Source organism: Cuculus canorus, chromosome 1, assembly GCF_017976375.1.
Source record: "Cuculus canorus isolate bCucCan1 chromosome 1, bCucCan1.pri, whole genome shotgun sequence".
NCBI classification, from domain to species: domain Eukaryota; kingdom Metazoa; phylum Chordata; class Aves; order Cuculiformes; family Cuculidae; genus Cuculus; species Cuculus canorus.
The window spans coordinates 105974815-105996222 of NC_071401.1; the positions used below are offsets into that span (position 1 = coordinate 105974815).

The 21408-nt window shown below is 36.1% G+C and overlaps 1 protein-coding gene across 8 annotated transcripts in view; it reads right to left on the bottom strand.

The window, feature by feature from the left end:
• Positions 1-21408, bottom strand: part of ROBO1 (roundabout guidance receptor 1) — a 620749-nt gene that overhangs the window by 248257 nt on the left and 351084 nt on the right. For all 8 annotated transcript variants that reach the window (XM_054076888.1, XM_054076894.1, XM_054076881.1 and 5 more), the window contains one exon: positions 16504-16830. In XM_054076888.1, the coding sequence (XP_053932863.1) occupies positions 16504-16830 (327 nt within the window). The remainder of the gene's footprint in view (positions 1-16503; positions 16831-21408) is intronic.

Consider the following 21408-nt stretch of genomic DNA (forward strand, 5'->3'; position numbering starts at 1 on the left):
CTGCTTATGCTATCAAAAATTGGACTGAACTTGACAAAGTCAAGTAAGCAAGCTAAAAAAAATGAACAGTACACTTCCACTAGGTCTGTCCACTACTTAAGGAAACTGCCTCTCAACTTACCACATAACAGAGCTGGTTATGGCCCACCCAGAGTAACAAGTAGCCTATAGATCTAATATACTATTACCTCTATAATTAGTACTATCCTAGTAACGTATACTATGAAAGAAGTATAACAGTTTGATTCAACTTTAGTGTAGATACAGCCCTCATTCTTAGTTCATTTATTTTTATTTCTTTCACAAATATTTCAGATTAAACTCAGACCTAGTTTGTAGCCTTTGTATCAGTCTATTTATACAGTCTAATTTAATACAGATCACTTCATGGAGAGTTAAACCCCAGTTTGGGGAACAAAAAAAAAAAACTGTAAGGAAAGAAAAATAGCAAATGAAAGTGACTTTAAAGATACATTAATTTCTTGGTATGACTAGGTCTTCGGTAGACAAATGAAAAATAGTAATAGTAATACAGATTAACAGCTCTTTTACTGGAAGCATGCCCAAGGCTCGAGTAAAAGCTGTGTAGAGGATTCCATGGATAAAACACAAATATTCCTCACATCATTAAAATAAATGAAATTCTTTCCGCATCAATGTTTCTGATCCTTAACTAAAGCAGGAGGTGGGAGACAACACACAAAACCAAATCAAACCAAACAGTGCATTGCTGTTCCTGCCTAAGCAAATAATGGAAAAGTTTGTGGATTTTCCTATTAAAAATGACTTTTTCTCCATTTGCTAACAGAAGAGCATGCCAGTATCACTAGGAGAGTGCACATATATCAGCTTTGTCCTCAAGTTTTTGTACTTCATCTTGAACTACAATCCCAATATGATGAAGAGTAAGATGCCTTGCCTCCTTAAAATTTTCATGAAGAGGCAATCAGGGACTTAAACTACATTTCTCCAAAATCTTCCTAACAGTCTATCTAGCACTGCAGGGATTTGGCCTCTGGTCAACTAATGAAAAAATTCAGGTGCCTACAATAAAGCCAGCTTTCCCCAGGGCATACCCAGGTGCTGATACTGGTACATAAATGCCTAGACAAATAACTAAATGTCTCACTTTTAAACAGAAAAATTCCAAAATAATCTCCAAATCCTATAAGAGAAGAGAAGCCTGAAAAAACTTGCACCAGTCACAAGACATCAAATAATTATGAAAAAAAAAAAAAATCTAATTAAATAATTCTTTCTAAACAAAAATCTCTAACCTTCACTGGAATGAAAGTCCCACACAATCTCTACATCCTACCTTCACATCTATCACCAGTTTAATTATAAAATACATTACAGAGAATTTTATTGGCTAACAAGTCATTTTTCACATCATCAGCAATCCTTACCATAGAACAAATTTGCAAGAGAAACAATAATAAATACTCCTCTGGGGACTACTTACTGTGAATTAGTTCAAAATTATTGTGAATACTATTTTTCTAAACAAAATGGCAAAGCATGCTCAGAAGGCGTTCATGTATTTTTAGCATCTTAATCATCACTGAAATTGCATGCTTAACAATCTTTGTAAAAAAGTTTACTACTCTACCAAAGGAAATCATCCTACCTTATATTTTATTACTGTCACAAAGGAAAAATTACCTTCCTATCACCATAAACCTTACTTCTCTCCACCACAGCAAAACACAACATCTGTCAGCATGAACTTTATTTCTGCCCATAAAAAAGGGTGAGGGCTTTCAGACAGTATTTTCCAACGTATTTTGGATAAAATCCTCTTTCATAAAGAGCATTTCTTCCTTTCTAACTAGCCCTAGCACAAAACTACTCCTTCCTAATTCTCCTTAAAGAAGCTCTCTCATTTCTAAGGACACCTTGAACTTCCTCTAGAAGGTGAAATCTGTAACATTTCCCAGTCGGTGCCTTAAATATAGCTGCAAAATCTGCCATAACTTTCTATAGCATCCATATTACTTCCTTCACAGTTGCTACAATAAATCTAAGATAAAAAAATAAAACACACAGGCTCATAAAAGATCTTTATTGCACGTAATAATTGGAAATATATTTTGTATTTGACTTGTTAAGGTTGGCTTTCTCTGTGTATTAAGTTAACCGAGCTTTGAACAATATACCTAATGCAGAATTTTTATTTCAAGTGAGATACATATGAAACCTATATAATACACACATATGTTTAATGAAACAGACATTTTCAAAACAAAATGCTAGAACACATCTTATTTAAAAGATTAGCACAAGAGATGTTATCAATGCATGTTATCTAAAGTTAAAATGTTTATTTCTAAAAGCAGTTGAAATTACGTGAATACTGATATGCCTCAACATTCTGTTGACTTGTTTTGCTCCCACTTGCAATTAATAAAAACTATGTAATTTGTTCCGAAGTTTAACACTGTAATGCTTATGGAAAAAACTGACCTGACGAGCCAATCTGTGATTATTTATTGCCACAAATCATCTTAGCCAAAGTAATACCCTTTAAGGGAAGTAATTTTCATTTCTCAAAATCAATTAAAGATAAAGACAAAAACTCAAGTGATTACAGTCAGAAGTAAAGAGATCACTGCTCTTAATTTATCTTTTCCATTCGGGTCTCAGCCACACTGAATGCTGAAGATAGGGCCAACACCACATACTGGTGGGAACAATTCCCTTTTGCTTTCACAGAGGAAGAAGTTACTGAACTCCAGAGAGACCATCACACAATTAAAAAAAATACATATCTTTACAAAATCATAGATGGACAATGTTTTACCTGGCTTGGAGATATCCATTAACAACAGCTTTCTCTGGTTGTTGTGGGTAATGATCCTACTTCCAGACCAGAGCCATAGCTGCTGCCTTTCCCAAGTGACTTCATGAGAGGCTTTCCCATCCCAAACCCTTCAGTGGCAGCACATGCTAAAGGAGCCCACATCCAAGCATAAGCCCTTACGGTGCAGGGCTGCCAAAGTCCCATTTCTATGCTCCAAAGAATATCAAATGCCCAAGATCCAGAAGTGAAGACAAAGGACATCTCATTAAGAACTAAAACTGCAGGTACAACAAACAGCATTATCAGAAAACAGATCGACTTTTAAGAGTGCCCAGAAACAAGGGATACAGGGAAGAAAAGGAGCGGGTATGCAGCTCTGAGGGCCTGGCACCTTTTGGCACCAGGCTGAGCGCTTCATTTTCCTACACAGGTCCAGCTTGGCGGATCTGATGCAGTTGAGTGCCCACAGGCTGAGATATTCCATTCTGTGTACTGTACACACACACACCAAGACACTTTCAATTGAACAAGACTGCAGCATATAACCAGGTATTCTCAACTGTTTCCTGCTCTCCTGGTGGTCTATGGACTTACAAGCTGCCATTGAGATGAATTACACGCAGAGACAGTAAGCAATGTCTGCTGAACAGTTAACACCTTCAGATGCTGACCACAGACCAATTCGAACTTTCTATTCTCCTCTAAGTATAAGGATACTGCACAGAGCTTTGTCCAGTCTTGTGTATCATCAGCTCACTTCAATACAGAAGTATTTCAAGTAAATGTTAAAGAAAAAAACCTACAAAGACAAACCAAACACAAAATTAAAAACCTAAAAATGCACAAGTGCTCATTTCAATAAAATATTAGTCTACGTTTCTCAAGGAAGAAAAAGCATACTGAAACTACTGTTTTCTGACCAGTTATGTTTCTGAAGTTTCAAATGCAGTTCTGTTCCACCCCTTCTCCTACTTCTCTTGGATTCACCGAGTTGTGTACTATATGAATAACCATGTACTTCTTCAAGACATGAATGTTACTTAGGAAGACCAAACAGTCTGAACAGAAAATCACATGCTTTCTCATCCTTTAACTTCGCTCACTGTGTTCTTAATCGAATAATAAATTATAGTAATGAAATGAACTTCAGTGCTGCTTTAAGTTCCCAGAGCACTATGAAAGCCAACATACAGCAGAATTAGCAATGTTTAACATACTGATTTACTTTGTAGGCACAAAACTCACTAGACTTTCTTCAATGGTGTAGCTGTGGTCAGGGCAGTATGCACGTGCATAGCTTCTCAGAGACAGAATCCTGCATCTACCTCCATGTAAATATAGTACTAATTGGAATTTCTATATAGTATGAGTGACTTGTAGCCTTAAGTTACACCTTAACATTGGCCTTAAAACTATACTAGGTTAAGCAGAAGTCTCACGTATATCAAGCTTTTCAGATCTAGAATAATTAGTGCTACTGTTTTCTGAGCCTGTTTCAACATCTTAATATCCTTTTTCATGCGTGTGTGGACTCAGCATTCCAATAACGGTCTCACCGATGATTTGCTTAGTTTGTGGTCCTGCTCATATTGCCCAGCACAACTCAGAAAAAATCTTCCTAGATTGTCTAATGTGATTCCAGGTCCTTTTTCAGCATCACTGCCTTAGAGAACATAGTCCCTTAATGATAAACTTCTGAACATACACTTATTGTGCTTAGACATATGATGTGGCATTGTAATGCAAGAAGAAGCCATTCAGTTCTAAAGTGCTTCACCACTACTTGTTTGTCTTGACAAACTTTGTCTCATGTGCAAATACTGCAAGTTGTGACTGATGATTATTGGGCAAATACATTCCGAGCTATGTAGTTCTAATACTTCAGTAAATCTTTCCACATATATTTATAAACTTTTTTTTAATGTATGTTTATAGGAAATAGTGACTGCTTGATTCTTTATATAAACTAGTCAGACAATTTGAAGAAAAGTAAATCAGTTTTTCACTATTAGTTTACATTGCTCATCTATGGATAAGCTCTCCTTACACTCGTCTAACATTTTACAAAGACTGGTTTAAATCAAGTTTCTTTTTTGCCATAATTGAAGTCAGGAAAAGATTAAACTTACTTTCTTCTTTCCAGTAACAAAATATTTAAATGATGACAGCATAGTGAAGGAGCAAAAACAGGGACTGTGACTCCTAATTACTGTTCCCATTTTCTACTCTTTTAACTTTGAAGTTCTGCATTTATTCCATGACATAGAGCAGAAATATGCATGAGTTGCAATTCTCCCTCTAGAACAGGGAAAATAACTGACAGCCTAAAGGTTGTACCCAGCCCCCACAAGACAGTTTTACTTGGCGGCCACGATGGCCTATAGCAAGACTGCACATCTTGTACCGCACTAAAAATTTTGCTTAGCCTGCAGGAGAGCAAGAAAGAAATAAAAGAGAATGAGAAGAAGTAGGGAGTGGGAGGATCAAAGGAGCGTAGGTGATGGCTAATGGGTTAAAAATGGAAGTGTAACCATTCTAGCACTCCCCACCTTCCTCTGTTGCCTATATGGAGAGCAGCCAGCACAGAGGCGAGCTGGAGGCAGGCCAAGTCCTTCACATGGTCTCGCCCAAAGTGGGCTAAACTGGAGGAGGGATCACTTCCTGCTTTAAGGACCCAGACAACCACACCTGGATCTAGAGCCCACATGCCTTTTGTAACAGGGTTTGAAGAGGTAGCTTTGCTAGATCTGCTGGATAATTAGGTTAGACCTAATTATCCAGTGAGCCAGTGCCCCAAGAATGCTTACAAACAGGCGAGAGGAAGGCAGCACCATTCCTGCACGGGACCTACAGTATCTCCAAAAGCAGGTCACACTGCTGGAACAGAGAGACAGTCGGGATGTTTCCGAGTCCTCCTCTTTCCATCCATAATGTACTAAATCAAAGGGGGCAAATTTTACTTTATAGGCTTTCCCTGAGCATGGGTGAAATCAAAATCAATGACACTCATCTGGTTCTGCAGAAGCAGGCCCAAGTCCAGCAGGAACACATTAAAATGAAGTCAGAAAAACAAGTATCCCTATAACCAGGCTCTCCAGCACCTTTTATAGCACCTATACTGTTAGGATTTCTCTCTTGTACCTACCTTTCCTTCTCTGCACAACGGAGGGTTAAATGTACAATCATCTTGATATATTCATCTGATCCATGAGCAGCTGGCAGGGGGTGGAGGTGGGGGGAGGGAAAAAAAGGTTGCCCATAATCATAGGGAATCAGCAATCCAGGCTCTTGAGGAATAAATCCATAGAAGGAAAATTGGAAATTACACATTAAAAACCCCAAAATTTATATCCCAGCACAACCTAAAAGGGATAATTTTTTAAACATTTCAAAGGACTTCCAAAGCTATTCACAATCGGTGCTAGGAATAGTTATGAAACATTTCAAATAGTCATTGGAGTGATGAAGAGCAGTCTTGTGAGGAACAATGTAACAGTGGGCAAGTTCCCAATCTCACTACACTGACAGACATTTCTGTGACCACCTGAGACCAAAATTTAACTTCTTCCTGACTCAGTTTTTCTGTGTAGAGAACAGCAACAGTAAGACTTCCTTTTTTCCCCAAGCATGCGTACATCTGAACATTTAGGAAATGATTTTGAAAACTTGATTCGAAACAACTACATAAAAAAAACCCAAACCAGAGGAGCGTGGACTTGCTTTTCAGGGTATTCTTACAAAACGGAACACCACAAAGCAATGGTAGGATATCAGAATCAAAGCATATACAGTGATTCTCTTTCTTCTGTAGACTGACAATATTTACTAATATTAGCTGGCTTTTATGCTTTCATTATTTTATTATTTTTCCTGCAGTTTTGGAAGATACTGTGACTATTTTTCATTTTAAAACCTAATTTCTTCAGTTAGCATTTTAAACTTAAGTTATTTGCAATGCATACCATTAAACCTTTTATTAACATCAAATGACTGGCTCAGACAATTAATAGTGAAGACATTTCATATTGAGGATGTTTTTATTAGTTTTATTTTACCAGCTAATGCCACGATGGCAGCTTTGAATATTTCACTGTCTGCCCCCCCCAATAATTATAAATATAAGTCCAGAACACCTTAGTTTATAAAGAAACTGTGCTATTATATCATGTCTTGCCAAAAATGCCGTGTGATGCCTATTTATGAAAGGACAGACCTTTCCACTGTAATTTATGTTTACACCGAATTCAGTACATAGGTATGTTTTCAGGTATTTTGAAAAAAAATTGAACAGTTAATAAACCAAAACCAGCGTTATTAGAAAGAACACTTCAGAAAAAGACATTTTGCTAAGATATTTTATACAAGTCACATTATCAGTGAAGCCTTTCGTGTTTTAAAACCTTGCCACAGACTACACCGAAGAACTAATTCCACTAATAAAACTGGAGCCAAACAAATTATCTTCAGATAAAGATGTCTACAAGACAGACTTGCTAGTGTCTGATGAAAAACCTAAGAGCAGCATGGTATTCAAGGAATCTGCTTAATTATTGCCATCTTCTTCTTGGGTCACTTTTAGTCTAAATATTCGATACACTTCAGGGTGAACAAAATTATTAATTTATTTTTACACCAGAGAAAAACCTTCAGGTTTTCACAAAATAGTCTATCTGTAGCATAATTGTTGCATAAGGATCAGACATTGAGCTAAATAGCAGCTTTTAACACTTAACAGTTTCTGCCAGTAAAGCATTTACTAATAGGAGCAGAGGAACAAAAGCAAAGCAACCAAGAATGCCTTTGCATCTGGAAATTGTTACAGAAACTAAAATAGTAACTGTGTATAAAGTAGCATAGATAGATAACCCTAGGAGATTTTTTTTTTAATTAAACAAAAAAAAAAAATGAAAACAAACACAACAACAAACTAAGAGGTAGAAAAAGTTTTTCAAGTCTCTGTTCCTTTCTAAAAAAAATATGAAATATTTTAGAGTTGCAAATTAATTAAAAAAGCTCATTTTTAGTGTTTTTTCCCACTTTATTATGAAATTTTGGAACTGATTTATAGCATGCATATAGGTAAAATACTAAATATCAGTCAAGCCAGCTCTAGCACACTGCTCCCCTCCAACCACTTTTGATAGCATAGAAGCACAAAGAAGCCTGGTTTAGAGAGTCCACATGTGTTTAATCTTTGATTAATTGAACAAAAACTAAGAGCCTCCAGATGTATTTCTTTTAATCATGGGAAAGATATCTTTTCAGTTGCCTTGCTAGTAGGAGAGACTCCGCAGATGTCTGTCTGGTCTAAAGGGAATTTCTGTTTCTCTGGAGAAAACAGTTTAAATAGGAAAGAAGCAGCCATATGCTGACTATGCACTGCTTAACAGATGACGTAGAGAAGCGTCTACTACCGCAGGGAGTGGAACAGGGCAGCTTTCAAATTAAATTTCTTTCAAACTCAAAGCAATCAGCTGAAATCAATTTACATACAGGATGCAAGTTAAGTCAGACAGTTCTCATCAAAACAGCTCACAGACACAAAGATGCAAATCTACATTTGTCAGCAGTATGATTTTTAAGAAAGGATTTAACATGATGACAGTAAAAAGGAAGGAAACAATTCCTTCACAATTTTATATACAGCCAATACTTTTGTTTTCTGGGGAATGACGATTCTTCATCATCATCATAATAATGAAATATCTCATTGATACGCGATACTTGCAAAAGGTTCTAAATTCATACAGAATTGGCACAATGCAAATTAATCCCCGATTTTAGCTCAGAAGCAAGACTTCCAGTACTTGAGGAAAACATGTTTTAAAATATAGGACTGGGAGGAAAAAAGCGTCAGAACAAACAAAGGATGAAGATTACTAGACAGCATTTTATTTGCCTAGCTTTATTCTTTTTCCTATATCCTTTTGCCTACAGGCCTAAGATCTATATTACCATGTAGGAAACGTGACCACTAATAAAATTAGGAATGATCTCCATCTAGTTCTACCAAGAAGCTGGGGGGGCGAGGGGGTATAATGTGGGGTTGAGGGAACATGGTGATGGTGTGGAGATCAGAGTTTAAAGCAGAAACTGGAGCAAAAAATTAGACATCTGTTAGTTGAAAACCACATATAAAAACTCCCTTAGACCACAGGAAACTCATCAACAGATCAAAAAGAAGAGACAGCCAGCGGTCCCATTTGATAACTTCCACCAAGGAGCTCTCTGAAGTGTGCTTGAGGCTCTATCTTTCACGGCCCACAGGACGTACAGGCTTGAGATGTATTGAACGGCACATCACCTCGCACCATGAAAGGCAAGGAGAGTACGCACCAGAGACTGAAAACAGACTGTAGTATCAAAACCTCTATTTCCTTCTTCATATGATCAAGATGCCTGCCTTTATTGGTATTTCAACTTGATGTTAACAGTCTGAATTGTCTTCCACAGGCTTCTGAATAGCAATAGTAACACTAAGGAGAGCTTTGGTATCAGTTCACCATGTGGCTGGATTCAGAAAAATCACTTGCACATACGCATCAATCTCAGACTCACAGCTGGAAAGGTAGGGTCCTGTAATCCTGAACCATTTAAAATGTTGGTTTTTCGTTTTTTTTTTTCTTTGAAACCAATGACCAATCAGTCAAAATCTGCAAGGCATAGCTTTCACCTTGTTCTAAGAACAAACTTCTGCAATTTTGGTTCAAGGTTTCAGATACTGTTTTACCATCAGGGTTACCATTCCACAGAAAAACTGCCAAAACATTCTTTGATTTATGATTTTGCTGAGCTGCACAGCAATTTCTGGTAGGCCTAAAAAATGCATAAATTCCTTGATCGTCCATCCCAGCATGGTTACTGTAACATCCTAAAATAGTCATTACCTTAAGAATAATCAGTATAGTCAGTATAGCATAGTATAGTATCATATATAGTCAGTATAGTATAGCATTGTATAGTATCATATATAGTCAGTATAGTATAGCATTGTATAGTATCATGTATAGCATCATGTATAGTATCATAACCAATCAAGAACTCTGTTGGCTTACGGCATCCTAATTTCCTCTGCTCTGCACAGTTTCTGGGAAGACACAAGCATGAAAGAACAGCTTCCTTGGGTTGGACAAAGTGCTCTTGTAGCCTATTATTTTTCTCTGACCTTGACAGTAGATGATAATTGCATTGAATGGGAATCTTTTATTTACATGCTTCGTCTTCACAGTAGCTGTGTAAGTCTCATACCTATCGGTATTTAGAAAAAGCTTCTATTTGTTGCATCAGTATCATCGTTATCTGCTAATAATAACACTGATCTGTGAACTGATTTGAGCACAGAAATAGCTGTAATGCTCAAGTAAGTTGACACCCATCCTCAATAAAACTTAGTCACCTTCCAAAATATATTGAATCTTAGCACTTCAGATATAGTATGAAAGATATAAACAGAAGGGACTCCCAAACGTCTCTCCAAAATCAAAATCCTTAAACACTAATCTTACAATTGTAGACTATACAAGCTTCAGACCTTTAAAAACTACTCTTATGCATTCCCAAATACAAGCTGTTATTTTAGATAATACACATAACAATTTTCCTTTAAGAAAAGGACTTAAGAAATTAAGAAATTAAGAAATGACAACAAAATTAAGTTCTTCCACACCAAACTTTGTCAGTTAGGTAACACTTAAGTTACGGTATTTCTAGTCAAGCTTTGGTGTTTTCTGTGGCTTATCGTGTTTTAAAGCTGTATATCATTTTATTCCTCACTGCACAAATTAACCTTGTAACGCTCTCTACAGCATGAGCATCCAGTTAACTCTGATCAGGCACATTCCTTCTTTTATTCATTCATTTCATAAGTAGAGGCAAGACCAAGCAATACTAAAAAAAACCTAAGTTTTATTTTTGTCTATTCCACTGTCCTCACAAAGGAGGACATCTACATGGAGAAACCTAGTCTTTGAACAAAATGTTAAATGAAAAACTCAAAAAAGAAATATCTTTTGGGATATCTTAAAACCAACTGCATACATAAAACTAAAACCATCCACAACTTTTATGAAATTGCCAAATAAAACTGTAATCTACATAAACAGCACACATTTGTCATACACAGGCTTTCAATATATCTTGCTGCAAAGTACTACATACAGCTTCCAAGTGCAGCAAATCAGCTCTTTCTACTAGGAACCTCTGTACCAGCATACTCTGAAATGTATCATCCATCCTCAGCAGCCTACGAACTGAGGGGAGACTCTCTTCCCAAAGAATTTATTGTGGTACGTTTACTGCTGCCAAAATTCAGAAAAAAAGATCCAGAATGTATGGTGGAAGAAAAAAGTATCAAATAAGACAAAATAAATAAATATGACCTGCTTTTGATTTGGCATGAATACATTTTCTTCCAAGCGAATCCCCAATCAACTAACTAAATCTTGGCTGTCTTCACTATAGCAGTGTTTGTTTCGGATCCGATATAACAGATCTGATCTCAAACAATCAATGTGGAGGCAATGCCTCTAAAGCTAAGGGAGTCTTAATTTATGCACACTTCATACACAAACAGAAACAATTTTAAATGCATTAATACTTCTAGAAGAAATGTTCAAGTTACTGTGTATCATCAAACTAAGCATGATTTCTTCTGATATGTTTAACAAGCATTAAACAGAAGCTTCAGCGTGCACAATAGCATGTGTCTACTGGCTGCAAAGAGGATGTAGAGCAAAGTGATCATGAGTTAAAATTGAGTTAATTAAACCTTTTAGTGGTAGTATGGATCATGGCTCTAGTAGCAACAGTACTCCAACAAGTGAGGGGGGCAGCCCTCCCCATGACAAAGAGAAAAAAGATCATACTAAAGCTAACAAGATACAATAAGGAACACTGAAAGCTATTTTAAAAGCTGAGGATAGTTTTTCTTGAACTGATAAGGCATGAATGGTAAAACACCATGCAAATGATAAAAGTGACAGGATTTAAAGGTAAATGTGTCCATTAAAATCCAGTCTACAAAATGAAATTGTAACATACTCAACACCAAAGATTTAATGTAGATCAAATAGCATAGGGAGCTTGCAATTGTTGTGTGTTGTTTTATTACTCATAACATTTTGCATTAAAAATAAAATGCCAAATTTCTTAAAGGCCTCTATCAAAAACAACAAAAAATCCTTTTCTTCCTGGAAGGCATGAACAAATACACATTCCCAAATCTTGACCTTCATTCTCTTCTCCTACACCTTCTTTAACCTTCCTGTTGCTTTGTCCATGTTCCACTATGCACAAATGTGCATACATGAGCATCCATATGCCCATATAACAACTTCCTTCTGCTTTCTGTGGCCACATTACCTCACTCAAAACTATTTCAGCTCAATCTTCAAGCGTGAACCTCAATGAAATAATCATTTTTGCTATCATTTCTAGTAGGTACCAGTTCATCAGTCAGCAGAAGCAGCTGAATAACCTCTTGCCCAAGAGAGAATTGCAAAGGCCACCTTCTGGTTTGCTAATGGGTAACTTTCCATTTCCAAAACTACTTCTACTTCTCTGCTGTGAAAAATGACTTTTGTTTCCCAGCTCTTTATGTGATAGCCAAAACAGTCTTCAGACCTTACTCTGAGGATCCATTTGTACTCCCACCTGTAAAAGCTGACATTTATAGAGACAATTACCTAGTTTCACTATGACAGGGACATGCCCTTTTTCAGGTTCTTTAGGACCTTTCAGCACTGGAGAATGTGTCACTGGTAGGCAGTAATCCAAAACCAGTTACATTCCTCTAAAACAAAACACAGAGTTAATTGAAGTAGGTCTCCAGTGATCAAAAGGCTGAGTTCAGGAAGTCAAGAGGAGGGAGGCAAATGGTCCTGTAGCAGCCTACATCTCAAGGATGACTACAGACTGTTATCTGATTATCCCATCGCACACCCTTTCTGGACTCCCTTATTGAATCTTCACTCTACTGCATGTTTGGACACATACCACAAGCCTCCATTTCAGAAACTTTGTGGGGACAACACTTGAAACATAGACAAAACCAGTCAACTAAAAAAAAAAAAAATCTCCCAATTAAAGGGGAGTTACAACTCTTTATTTAATTGACCTGTAATTCAGCTTTCTACAGAGTTCGTAGTTATGCAAATTTATATCCTTCCCATTTATGAAGATATTACAGATCAAAATTACACAGAATATGTCAGGTAATATTAATTTACAAAGCTATTTTGTGCAGAGCTATGTAGCTTAGAGTAGCTTTACTAGTCTCTCAAGTGTCTGTGAGATTTTAATTCTTGAAATATCAAGTGGCTAGCTATTTGTTTAGGAAAAGTTACAGTCTCTGCAACATAGTCAAGCAGAATATAGTCAGTGGGGGTTCAAGCAGTTGTTTTGTAGATTTAAGGTACTGCTCTTCACAAGCCAGAACGGCCATTCTGTTTTTAAGGCTTCGGGGAGTGCCGGGGGGAGGCAGAGATGCAACACAATTTCAAGGAAATAACTGCAGGAACTGCAAGAAACGCAGCTGCAAATAGTATTTATATACATATATATAAAATAACATTAACGAGATGTCATAATAAATCCCCAATGCTACGAGTAGACACATGGGATCTTGAAACATTTTCAAAGTAGCACAGGAGGCAGAGATTGAATAAAAAACACTTAATTCAATTTGCTGACAATAAATGGTTTTTAAATTATGTTCAATTGTATTAATTGAAGACTACACTATCATGACCAAGATACATGTCAGTGGAAGGAAACGCAGCGTTCTTTGGATGAAATGGTAACTTGACTGAGGTGTGCATACCAAAGAAAGATGAACGAATAGAAAGAAACAAAACAGAGGGAAAACCCACTTTGCAATACTATGATTTGTGATTTTTTTTTTCTCTCCCCCATCGTGGTTATCACATCTAAACCTATTTTTAATGTTCTTAAAATACACATGTATTTAAGAAAATAAACCAGCTTTTAATATACTACACTTCTGAAATTTTTGTAGATTTGAAATCCCTCCACATTTCCTTCGTTGCAACTGCGGAATCTGTGTGCAGTGTACTCGAGGCACATATCCATCTTTTTACACAGGCAACAAATTCTCTGTGGACTGTCTCAAGATGAGCAAAAATGTTTTAGAAAAAAATAAATATCTGCAAAAAGGGATAATAGACATAAAAAATTATTTTTAGTATTAACCTCAATCTGAAGTCAAAACTACACACCCACTGAGCAGCGAAGGAACATCGAGCTGAAGTTGTTGCTGTAAGAGGGGATGGAGCAAAATGCTGTGCTTAATTCCCTATCCAATTATGAAACAAATTGGTGCAAACGGGAATGCTTCTTCCCGTGAGAGCTAGCTGTTAACAGTGAAAAACCCATTTCTGATTTCAGTGTTTCACACGTTTTTTGGTTGAACTTGCAGCATCAAAGCACATAACCAAATGAGTGCAACTCAAAATGATCTTCTGTACTTGTGTATATAGAAATCAAATAAATGCAGTTTTAGTCTGTAAACATACAAAAAATAAACTATAAGGATTTCTTAAACAGCTATTGTATATGACTACATGTATACAAATGTAAATGCTGTGACACTCAAAACAGGTGTACTGAGAAGCTAATCAAAACAGTTTGCTGATTTTCAGCAATCCACTGTGGATATGGCTACAGTTTATAATTCCAACAGCATAACAGCTATAATGTACAGATTTTTAGTTTAATGCAAATTTATTCCACCAGCCTTCAACTCTTTCCTTGTTCTTTACCTCTTTTGTAATATTTAAAGTGTTTTGGTGCTTTTGCACTGTCACATTACTACCTTTTCTATTAAAATCTTAACATTTTTTGTTAAAATTCTTTGTTTATAATCTGCTGGTATACAATTAAAAGTGTATACCATTAGACCTACAAATCTTATTTTTCCCTTACAGCATTGTTGCTGCTTATTTTTGACACCAGTCCTCAATATGAGAGTAATTTTCAACTGGATTAACAATTTAACACTATACTATTGTCACATGGCGTACATTTGAAGCTCTTTAAGAAGATATTCATCTTTTTTTTTTGCCTGTAGTTCTGACAGAGGGTCTTAAAGAAAAAAAAAACTGTGGCAATATCAGTATTTTGCATTCAGATCCTGCCAGTTAGACTCTACTCTACATATGAAGATGACTTTGAGGCAGGGGTGTATATTTAGCAATTACATATCAGCTGAATTGATGCATGCCATAGTGTACCACCACTGAAGTCTACCTCATGATGAAAAATTGTGAAGACACAGAAAGAGTACATGCATTTCCAAAATTACTTCAAGGTACACCATCAACCACAAGAATATGAAAAAAACAAAACTGTCCATGTTTCTTTGCTGCACAGAGTGAACATTAAAACACATTTTAAGAATCAACAAGCAGTGCTGTAAAGTAAACAGCAGCAATCATAAAAATCAAACTCTCTTCAGAATTAACACCAACTCAAAATTACAGCTCTGAGATACCGGATATAATATTTTAGAGTAACCAATCAACAGATAATTTAAACAGGTTATACATATACAGGATAAGCATACTTACAGCTAGCCAGCACTAACAAGGAAACAGCATGTTTATAGATATTAATCATATGTATTTACTGTACTATATGCGATGCTTAAAATCCTTCTGGTATAAAAAAGATTAAAGTCCTTGTGAATGTGAGTGAGTTTAGACAAAGGGCTCAAGTCAATGCACAAATTTATAGTCTGTTTCCTTTGCTTTCCATGAAAGTTATGAAACTCTTCTTCCAAAACTATATACCAACATATTTATTTTATTTGTCTAAAAGTAGGAGCTTCGTTGGAGCAAGTTAACAACAGGAACTATTTAGGTAACAGAGATCAGCATTTTCAGAGTGACTCACCCATTTCTGTGCTAGATTTCCAACATGACACCAGATGAATGCACACAGATTACAGAGGAAACACACAAAAACACCTTGAAATTGATAACTAACTTTTGAATTGCAAGGTTTCCTCTCATACTTCACTACTCTAAAGCTGATACTTTTTGATCTACACTTGTCGCTCCACATCAATGCATAAAACCCTTTAATGAACACTCTGTTCCTTCAAAACAGGTAGAGTTTAAAGGGTATACAGGAAGAGATAAGCATTACAAAGTGATGTGAACATACTTGACTGCTCCTTCCGTTGGCCAGATATCACAACTAGAGAGATGATTTATGGGCCACTTCTTTTACAGAAAAAAAAAAAAAGTTTCTAAATCTGCCATTATTTTTTCTAGTGCTTGTTTGTGCAACAACAATTCTAAATGTACCCTATTAGATCAAATCCTGGTTATCCTGCCTCCTATTACACATGGTTATCAGGAGAGGAAAAAACATCTATAAACTGAAACCAAGTAGACAAAATCTAACAAACATTTAGTAACCATAATTACATGTAAGCATAAAAGTAGTGAGAAAGTACAAAAATTGCTACATTTCTAGTGGTATAAGAAATGTAATAAGAAATAACCTCCCTCTGACTATTTTTCTCTTTTCCTATCTCTGTATTAATAATAATTAACTGCATAATCCCTTCATCGCTTTTAAGTCAATGCTTCATAGGTAGCTCATGCATTTCTTTATCTTCAAATAGCATCAAAGCAAGTGACTGTTACCAAAGAGTAAAAAAAAAATTATGTACTTACTTGCCACCTCCAGTGACGCATTATGACTTACAGCCTCCCCAAGGTAATTCCTTGCTACACAGACATAGACCCCTTCATCTGGCCTACTCTTGCGTCCGTGGACTATGCGTAAAAAAAATAAAGATCCACTAGGCAGCAGCATGCGGTGGGAACGTGGATCATCCTTGTCTGTTTCCACTCTTTCACCCCCCTTGTACCACTCGATGGTGGGGGTTGGCCTTCCTTCTGCTTTACAGTTTAAAGTTGCTGGTTCTCCTTTAGAAACAATCAGATCAGAAGGATGTTCAACAATTCGAGGTGGGAAATCTTCTTGTCGAAGACGAGAGCCTGCAAGGTAAGAATACAAAGTTTTCTTAGGGGATCGTTGCCAGGTACAGTCACTGTGTTTTGCAATACAGCTACTTAACCATGACCTCGTACTACGGCATTAAATAAGAACAGCTATTAACATTTTTTTTTTAATGGGAAAATAAAAACCCTCAAGCCTTAATGCATTTCCTTGTGTGCAAGGTTCTCCCAAGTGAATACATTCAAAAGCATTTTTTCAACAGGTGACCTACATTAGTGAATTAAACTGCCATGTTCCTAAACCACATCCATTTTTATATTGATCTACTCATCTATATACATTTACAGATACATGCATATGTATATATAGAAGTATGAAAATAATCTTACAGATGCTTTACAGACATCAGGCCATCCCTACCAGCAAAACTGGTACTGCTCTAATTCATAACACAAAGTCACAGTCAACCTCATTTGACTTTTTGGAAAGCTCATTCATACAATGTCTGCAGAGCAAGTCTAACATCTCCAGCTCTCACACAGTTGTTATTTCACTTGTACTATCAGCACCTTTTAGTCATTTGTTAAGCAGTATCACAGACATACAAATGCACAAAGTATCCAAGTGCTTCTTATACCTCATGTCATGTAATGAAATAAAAATAATTTTTTTATTGTCTCCAATCTGGAACTCTGATACACTGTGAGACAACAGTATCAGGGATAAAAGAAAGTTTACAAGCAAATAAAATACTCATCTAGAAAAGCATTCAATTTAAAGCTAATTCAAACTAAAAGCTGATAACTGGTATGAAAAAATACTATAATAGTCTGGTAAACAAACTACAGAAGAATATGAAAAACAACTAGGTGCTCAAGAATTCCAAGTTAAAATAAGCAGCTAGTAAACTTTTCAGGGTTTTAAATTGTTGACTCTATTATTTTCCTTATTTCTGTCTTTCTTGATATACAACTTTGCCAAGGATAAAATTAGTCTCTTGGATCACTAATTCTGATTAAAATTTTAACCAACACACAACATTGTACAAGCCTGCTATTGTTTACAGTCCGGGCCAGGCTGAAATTGAATCTGAAAATTACCATTTTCAGATATGTTGTATGTACACTTTCGATACTGACAATCAAGCAACTGTACACTAAATTCAAGTACTGTACAGAATCAAAGTGTATAGACTGACCTCTAAACCTGCTTGAAAACCGAGACTAAAATCTCCTGGGGAGAATGGGGATGGATGTCCTGAGGAAAGTCCAAGAATGCCCATATACTTTTTAAATTTTGTTGCTGAGTAACAGTAGAGGACTTGAAATGACAGAAATGTTCATTAAGTTGTATTTTTTTTTTTTAATCCTAGCTTTTTATATAGTAACATTTCTCTAGAAAATCTCAAAATCGATTGAAGCAGAAAGGTACACAAGTTGCACGAGTACTTGACTGGCACAGAGTGAGCATTAATCACAGATTGAGTCACAACTGCCTGAGGGGCATAATGGCCTTGACAACCAAGTTATAATCTTTTTACATATCTACACACTTCTATTTTTTTTTTTTTTTAGAAATCTTTTCCTCCTTTTTGCCTAGTTATTTCAGTTGCATTTACGCTTTACTGAGAAGAAGCATCTTCAATTATCAACATAAATCTTACAGTGGGCACCCATCCTGTAATTTTCCTGTCAAAAATTCTTCCCAAGGGGATATTTGGTAAAAATAATAGAAGCAGAACACCTATTACATGCTGGATCTGCCATTAAATATAGAACAGAGCTGCTTTCCCACCCCTCCTTCCCCCTCACAATGACAGCGCTGGGCTATAAGAACTAACTTACTTGTGTTCCCTGCTTTTATTATAATTCAAGTCTTTCATAAAAAGTCAACAGGATGCCACCAATTCAAGTATGCCATACTAATTACTTCATGCTGCTACTTAAAAGAACAATTACATGAAATCATGTTTCCAGTTTCTTAGACTGCACCACAACTATTTTTACAAGAATTCAAACACCGAAATAAGCAGATGTGAAGGTTCAAAGAAAGACAGCATTAAATGAATGCTAAACTCAGAAGCAAGATTTGCCTTTATTCCCATCTTAAAATTTCCTGTTAGTAGAATATACAAATACACTGTATTGAAAATAGCAGGGCATATGTTTAAATAAGAGACCTGCCGATATCAGAGAACAGCACAGAGCTGTTCTCCTTTAGAGGGAAAACAAAAAAGTTACGTGCTATGGGAACAAAGCACCTCAAACTTGAACCATGCAGCCTGAGACTGTTAGAAGTCAGGACTGTATCTAGAGTTGATCTAAACTTCAGCTCAGACAGAGATGATAAACCTGATTTCCCAAGATCTATATATCTAAATAAGAATATATAATCCTATGTCTCACAAAAAAACTGCACAACAGACTGTGCCTTTAGCCAAGGGCCAAAAAGCCAGTATACTCTTGGCCCTCATTTCTTTTCCACTTCACGTGTAGAGCATTTAACATCGATTTTCCAAGTACAAGATCTCTGCCCTTTTCTTTGACTGGAACGCTTTACCCTGTAACACAAGATCTTAGTAACTGGCCTAACTGCTATCAAAGTTATTAGTAAAATGCTAACAGGTTTAAAATCAGTGTTAGGTGATCCTTGCAAACAATTATACTCCATCAGAAGTTAATTTTCCAGTCTCTCCACAATGTATAATTTAACCTCTTTCAAAAACTTCTCAGAAAATGGAGGGAATTTTTGTGTGTTTTTATGTTGACTGGAAAGATGTTCCATAACTCTTGCTTTAGTGGTTAGAAACCTTTCTCTAATCCTTACATTAAACATCTCTGAGTAGTAAAGACCTCAATTCCTCCTTCACTAGAGCTGCACTTTTCATCTAGATCTCTCCCACGCACTTCTTGGGATTCTATCTCTTTGTCATGTATATTGTAACCTTTTCCTTTTTTTAACATCCTCTTGCATTTTGTGTTCTCTTTGCCATCAAAAGCAACAAGTTAATCTCATTTGGTTTTCCCCTCAGAAGATTCACTCACCTTTTCCTTGTCTTAAATTCTAGTCTGAGTTCATCTTTTTTGTATGTGGAAGACCCAAACCATACACAGTTAAAAGGAGAATTTGAATGCTACTTCAATCAGACACTGAAAAGCAATGTCACGTCATCTTACAGGGGAAAAAAAACTAAAGGAAAAATCAAAGAATTTTTCTGAACGTGGTCTTTTCTGCCCAAAGACACACAATGCAGTTAACCTAACCTACTGGGCTTACTTTTTCTCGCAAATTACTTTCAAGGGAAAACAACAGGAACAAGGAAGATCCACAGAGATCTTGTCCCATTCACTTTCTTTCTGTGAACTTCTCAATTTTTTTTTTTTAATATTCTTGCTCTTCATATACTACCCTTGTTCAGCCTAAATAAAACATCTGATTTCCTGAGTTTTATAGCCTGCAAGAAGAGTGTGTATTTAAATGCAACTATTTTGAAATTTCCTTTACAGGTGTTGCAGTCTTCCCTCTGTAATCAAAGACATGAAGTAATTAATGAAGGCAGTAATGCCTTTGGATTTTCCCAAAATAGCCAACTATGCAAGAACAGAAATTTCACTTTTTCATTCTATTTTGACATAAAGCACGCAATCCAAAACTGAATTTAGCATTTAACTGATATTTCAAAACACTTATTTGAGAATATCATTGGTCATTGTTTCACTTTGTACTCAATAATTCAGAGAGTTTTGTCTATAATCATTGTTCATCTCTAACAACTGAGAATTGAACATATAGTCTAGAAAAAAATGTTACATTTTTACCGAAATCCTGCTGTTCCTTTGCACAGTCATAACTGTGAACACTTCCATAACTACTTCAAAAAGGATGCCACGTTTATTAACAAAAATATCAAGCAACGGAGGTGTTGTAGTCCCGCAAGTGAGAAGCTATTTGTACAGTAAGGAGAAAACTGAGGGTAGTAGGAATGTTACAGCACTGGTAAGTCAGCTGATCAATGCCCACTCTCGGGTCTACAAGTTTATTGAAATGCATTTTAAGATGTGTTTAAGGGTTCCAAATACTGATCTGAGTCCAATTCTTTCCAATAACCTAGATACGATAAAATGTGACAAGCAAGGCTCTCTCTTTGGATCAGGAGAATCTGCAATTCCCCTATGCATTCCCTATGAAGAATAACACCTCCATTTCCTTTTCTAAGCACAAAATGGAAAACAGGTGAGCAAGGTATAACTGAAAAGCACTGAACACTAACTGAACATTCCCACCAGGAAAACACTTTGATGTTCCCTGAAAAAGACATTGTTCTTTTTGCAGTTTATACCATTACATCAATGAAACCTTTTGTTTCCCTCCTTTAATTGCTATTGGAGTTCCTGTTCCTAATGAGAGATTAAGTTATTAATAAATCTTTTTCATTATTTCAGTAACTACAGGATTTTTTTTTTTGGTAAAGCAAGTTGTATTTCAAATACAAACCCTGATTGTAAAATATAAAAAGAATTTTTGTGAGCCATGGCTTTTAAAATCAAGTTGTAGGCACCCACAAAACATTTTTCCCCACTCAGAATAATAATCTTAAAGTACTTTATGTTGCTAAG